Genomic DNA, 6,472 nt, shown 5'->3' with positions numbered 1-6,472 from the left:
TCATGCGTCATTTTTTTATCAATACTTGAAACTGGGTAAGTTTCATAAAAATAAATAAAAATAAACCTTTTAAACAATGACCTGAGAAAATAAAATTTTTGTCAAAGGCTACATCAGGATGGGATTCAGAGTGATCATCAAAGCACAGATGGAGTAGATCGAGTTCATCAACACCCCTAAAGCTTCACTGTCTTTACCTGTTCCTGGGTCTACATTTCATTCAGTAACGTAGGGCAGTCTTGATTTATATGATATTTAATGCTTGATGCTCATGTTGTTTTTCAGTCTTCTATCACAAGTTTCTGCTTCTTCACCTGTGTTTTGATCTGGAGATTCTGTACTAGAAGATGCATTCTGTTTTCTTTATAAATCAATATTTTCAAACAATGTAAGTTTATAAGACAGTACGTTAAACTATGTGAAAAAAGTAGGCTATTTAATAGGCTACTACAAGCCAAGTATACTTAGAATACTTAATTATACTTTGAAGTATATCTTGATCAAAAGATTTAGTACAAATATAGGCCAAATATACTTAGACGTTTCTGTCAGTATAAGTCAAGTACTTGAGTGCATTTTTAAGTAGGGCCTATATTTCTGAGAAGCACATAAAATATATTCCTGAGAGGAACATAAAAAGTAGACCAAAAGTACTATTTCTTATTTTTAGTTTAAAAGAAGAATATTAATAGCACACTTGAATAAACGTACTTTTCTTAAGAGTAGTCCAATTATGGTTTTAGGACAAATGTGTGTCCGGATGCACAGTATGATTTATTATAAATAAACAAATGGATTTATTTGAACATTTTGCAAAAAAATTACAAAATATAACTGCAAGCAGCAATTACGGGGTCCAGCCAAGCCCACAAACCCATAAAGTTTTGTTGTAGTTTTGTTTTGCTCTTTAAACACCTTTTATAATGATCATTATGGGTTATGGGTGCCACCATGTTAGTTTGTGCCACAGATTCTGTTGGATTTACAACATTTACAACATTCTCCTGAAATACGTGAACGCAAGTAAACTGATGAACTGGGGAAGAATAGAGTAAACTTTAATGTTACTTACACAATGTGTATCTGATATGAATAAAACGTCGTCTAATTATAATTTATATTGCCACTTTATAGACATCAGTGTGTATTTTATAAACTGTAAATGTGTTGTTTTGCTAGTACTCGTGTATTTAAATGTCTGAAACCTAAAACAAACATTATGTGGTTGAATACATAGCAAATATTTGTGACATATGAAATGCGCCAAGTGCAGATTTGAATTTGGCAGTTCTAATCACACCATGTGATCGTACGCGTCAAAAGGGTTAAAATGGAATTAGCAAAATTACTTACAATATAACAAAATTTGCTTTTAGCTTTTAAAGTTTCATTTCTATACAGCAAAGCAAGTAGTTGCAGATATATAGTCTCAGATTCTTGTTTCTGAGAAAGACTGCATTATATAAAACCATTTATAAGGCTTTAAATGGCAAAAGCAACTCCCTGTGGCTGATTTTTGTTTAAAATAATTGCACAGTTCTCTCAGGTCAAATGAGTCCACTATGTTTTAACCTAATTGGCTTTTGTTAACATTTTCTAATAAATTGATTGGCTGCTGATGACCATGTTTTTAAAGATAAAAAACTTTCCTCAAGCACTATGCTGGCAACTCGAACAAAGACACTGCATGCCAATTTTGAAGTCATTTGGACCAACTGTTCAGTATTAAGAGCCAATTACATTCTTTATGGCCAACTATTTATTCTCTTATTCTACTTATACTATTGTGCATTTTTTATTTTAATTTTTTCCTTATTTGTTACAGAAATCAGGAAACACGGGTTATTATTTCAATGGTTTTGTTCCAGTCAAAATATAATATAAATTAAATCGATAAATCAAAATGGCGGACAGGCCATAGGGCAAACCATTGCAAGTTTAGTATCATTGTACTTGGCATGTCCAAAAATGTAAGAAGACAGGTTTCAGTCAATAAAAGTTCAATCAGAACAAAAGTTAAAAGCATATATGTATATTTTCTTTCCACTAGGCAGTGTCGGTCCCAAACTTCTTAGGCGCTTTCAGGGGACAATAACACATACAATTATATGTCAAAGCATTTATAAAATACAGCATTTTTTGAGATAGAGACTCCAAATTTACTATGGTCAGTGTTCAGACTCTCCTCTATCTATGTGCCAATTTTCATAACTTTTTACCAAGCACTTCCATGGGCTGCCATAGACTTCCATTCAATGATAATTATAATAATAAGAAGAAGAAGAATAAGAAGAATATCACTGAAAGCAGCAGTTCCAGGCACTGAATCACTGAAGCACAGCAAGCATGTCAAACAGGGAACATTCTTGAAATCTAAAGTACATTATGAGAGAGACCACATTTACACCCAAAATTATAATTAATCATTAAGGAAATTAATCCAAACTACAAATTGTATCTTTAAACTAAATCACCCGGATCCAATTAGATTTACTGAATATATAAAATACAATTGTGTCAGTCACTGCATGTTTAACTTACATCAAGGATGCAGAAGACTTTATTTGAATCCAAAATGTGTTTATTATGTAAATTTCTACAGTAACAAAGAGGAGGAGCCTGAGAATCTGACAGATATAAAGAGTGTCTGTCAAACTGAACACAACATAAACGGTGAGTTACTGTAATATTCTTCATCTACCTCACAGAATACTCTGACATTTATACAACTTTCAGAAAATAGACATAATATAAAAATGTTTGTATTATTTCTGTCTAGATAAAACAAATCTCTGCTGTGATCTACTGAGGAGAGATTGAGAAGATGGCAGTGAGTTCTTCAATAACTCTACATTCATACAGAGGGATTCAACTGTATTTCAGTCTAATGTTCATCTCTTTCTCTCTGTGTCTTGTGTAGATGATGGTGTTTCTGGTGGTTCTTCTCTCTGTTGTTCTGATGAGCGGATGCAGTACTGATGAAAACACGCTGGTCGACTGTTCTGACCTTTATAAAGCAGGACAAAAGCTCAGTGGGATTTACTCCATCTATCCAGGAAGTGGCTTTCCTGTCTGGGTTTACTGTGACATGATCTCAACTGGGAAAGATGAAGACAACGGAGGATGGACGGTACGAATGTGACTGTAGATCATTAAACACACATCAGAACATACATTATGAATCATATCTTCTATATAAACCCATCACAGGTGATTCAGAGGAGAATGGACGGCAGTGTGAATTTCTATCGGCCGTGGAATCAGTACAAGAGAGGATTTGGGATTGTGGAGAGCGAATACTGGCTGGGTAAGATCTCACAGTGAGTGTCCGTTTGTGTGGATGATCATGTGTTTGGTTGAACATGTTCTTCATGTGTGTGTGTGAACAGGGCTGGAGAACATGTACCAGCTGACACGTAACAGGAAGTACATGCTGAGAGTGGATCTGGAGGACTTCACCGGAAGGAAAGGTTTTGCTCAGTACTCGTCCTTCTCTGTGGGTCCTGAAACTGACGGGTATAAACTGCGTGTTTCAGGATTCACTGATGGAGGAGCAGGTAGGACACTTTCATTCACATAAAAAAAATAAATAAAAAAAAATCACACTTAAATGTGCACCTGATATCTTCAATGATGCTCTTCTTCTCTGCAGGCGACTCTTTGACCTTCCACAATGATATGAAGTTCACCACCTTTGACAAGGATCAAGACACCTATGAAAAGAACTGTGCCAAAGCGCATCTCGGGGCATTTTGGTACAAACTCTGTTACAAGGCAAACCCCAACGGTGTGTATTTATGGGGAGAAGATCCCACCATTTACGCCATCGGAAATGTTTGGTACACCTGGAAGGACAATTATGCTGTCGGTATGAAATCCATCAGCATGAAGATCAGACGTGTGTCTTAGAGGAATTACTACAGTGTTTCTCAGAAACAAAACAATTAAATTAAGGTTTAAGGGTTTCCTTTCCTCTGTTAACTGTGTAACGTAGTAAATCATGTAAGAATATATGGTAACACTTTATTTTAGGGTCTTTTAAGTAGTTGTTTATTAGCATGCATATTACTAGAATATTGACTGTTTATAAGTACTTATTAAGCACATATTAATGCTTTATTCTGCATGACCTTTAACAACTACCTTACTAACTGTTAATAAGCAGTAAATTAGGAGTTTATTGAGGGTTAATATAGTGAATGCATGTTCCCTATACTAAAGTGTTACCGAATATATATATATATACACGTTAAGTTTACAACTTTAATCAACAATAAACTTCAATAAACTCCTGTAATGAAAGGCATTGTGTGTCAATGTAGATTTATTTATCTCCATGATAGACATTAGAAAGACTAAATGGGGAATGAACCAATATATTTTCCCTATAAATACAATCCTATATACACTATATGTACAGATGTATTGGGACACCTGACCATTACACCAACAGGGACTGTAATGACATTCTAAATACATAAACATTGACATTGACCTCTTTGGAGCTATAACGGTTTACCCTTACCTGTAGTCAAAGGAACACTTAATGCTTCAGTATACCAAGACATTTTGGATAATGCTATGCTTCCAACTTTGTGGGAACAGTTTGGGGACGGCCCTTTTCTTCTCCAGCATGACTGTGACCCAGTGCACAAAGCAAGGTCCATAAAGACATGGCTGGATGAGTTTGGTGTGGATGAACTGGAACAGAGATTGCGAGCCTTATCTTCTTGTCCAACATCAGTGTCTGACCTCACAAATACGAATGAATAGGCAAAAATTCCAACAGAAACTCTTCAAAAGCCTCTTCAGAAGAGAGGAAGCCACTCCAAACTTTACATTTGGCACAATGCAGTCAGACAAGTAATATGCAAGACTCAATCAGCCAATCACATTCATAAGTATATTTTCACAATCCCACTTCGCAAAGTACACTGTAAAATCCAATAAGTAAACCTTACTTGAAAAAAGCATGCAGACCGATTGCCTTGAAAAAAGCAAGTAAGGTGAAATAGGAATAGTATGTATAACTAACAAGTGCCTGTCTAGTATTGTACACTTACAAGAGAGTTCCAGTAGCTTAAAACAAATTTGTACCCTTGTGATTTGTACCTTAAGAGACCAGTTTTGTACCTTTATTTAACAGTACAAAAATTGACCCTTCGAAAAGGGTACAAAATTGGCTTTGACAGCGTACAATCATTGACTATAATGAGATATTATATATATATATATATATATTACACTCACACACACATGCTGAATTAAAATCAGAATTTATTAAATCCTTTTCATTTTCACATTTTTAAACATTTCATATGAGTCCATGTTGCTGGGTGTTAAAAAGTAACACTGAAGCAGTGTTAAAGTTAATGAGATAATTGATTGATGATTGAGTGATGATTGACAATTAGTGGAGACACCTGATGATAATAAGCAGAATCACTGAAGGAAAGAGAGAAAAAAGGTGTTAATTAATATTTTATGAATGTTTCATTTCAAGTCACCATGAAAGAGGTCAGCGTTTGCTTTAGTTGGGCTCTTGACTCTTTAACTTTTATTATTAATTTTTATCTGGCTGCTCCAACTTTGTGTTTGTAAAGCACATTTGTTGTGGTCAGAGAAAATAGGATCTGGTCACAATATAATTTGATGATTATATAATCGTCATGTGATGGCCTGATGTCATTTAGAGTCTAAATCTCTGACTGTGTGCTTGATGTGTAGCTTTAGTATTAATGATTGTAGTCCTGTGATTTTACAGCTTGAGATCCAACAATAATATGGCTTTATTTTGTTTAAGAATAATACATTACGCACTGAAGCTTTAGTGTTTAAACACACACAGACATCAAGAATCAGCATCTGATTCTCAAGAACGGTGACGATAAATAAATACAAAATACTGACAAACAGATCAACTCTGAACATCACAAAACAAGCTACTGTCACAACAAAACAACAGAAAAATAAAGCAAACATGAACAATCTACCAAAATTACAGGACAATTCAGCTGCATAATTTATTCATGCAGCAATGCATGATGGGAGCCATGGATGAGTTTTGATTGGTGGCTCCCATCATGCACTGCAACATGAAGCACTTTGTTTGATTGTCACCATTGTTGAGGGTCATATGCTGATTCTTGATGTCTGTGTGTGTTTCAAAAAACCCTTCAGATCATAAAAGCTCTGCTGGATCTCAAGCGGTAACAGATTTACTATAAAGAAATAATATAACATCTATATCACCAGTTAATACTGGATGTCACCAATGAATCTGGCCATTTCACAATGAGAAAACAACCATTATGACTGTGCTTCCCAAAGCATCGTAAACCTAAATTGATCAACTTTGGCTCACAGCACTTTTGGGAAACACAGTTCAGATCATAGTTTCTCTGACCATAACAAATGTGCTCTACAAACACAAAGTTGGAGCAGCCAGAGATAAATTAATGTAAATAAATAG

General features: G+C 34.9%; 1 protein-coding gene across 1 annotated transcript; it reads left to right on the top strand.

The window, feature by feature from the left end:
• Positions 1–2,081: 2,081 nt before the first annotated feature.
• On the top strand, positions 2,082–4,982 carry LOC137031860 (microfibril-associated glycoprotein 4-like). The gene is made up of 5 exons (XM_067403189.1): positions 2,082–2,830; positions 2,921–3,130; positions 3,211–3,307; positions 3,390–3,557; positions 3,653–4,982. Exons 1-5 carry the CDS (start codon positions 2,825–2,827, stop codon positions 3,907–3,909), a joined length of 738 nt encoding a protein of 245 aa, XP_067259290.1. The 5' UTR covers positions 2,082–2,824; the 3' UTR covers positions 3,910–4,982.
• The last annotated feature ends 1,490 nt before the right edge of the window (positions 4,983–6,472 follow it).

This window comes from Chanodichthys erythropterus, chromosome 12 (genome assembly GCF_024489055.1).
Source record: "Chanodichthys erythropterus isolate Z2021 chromosome 12, ASM2448905v1, whole genome shotgun sequence".
NCBI classification, from domain to species: Eukaryota; Metazoa; Chordata; class Actinopteri; order Cypriniformes; family Xenocyprididae; genus Chanodichthys; species Chanodichthys erythropterus.
The sequence above is the reverse complement of the archived record's forward strand: the minus strand, read 5'-3'. Positions and strand labels throughout refer to the sequence as shown.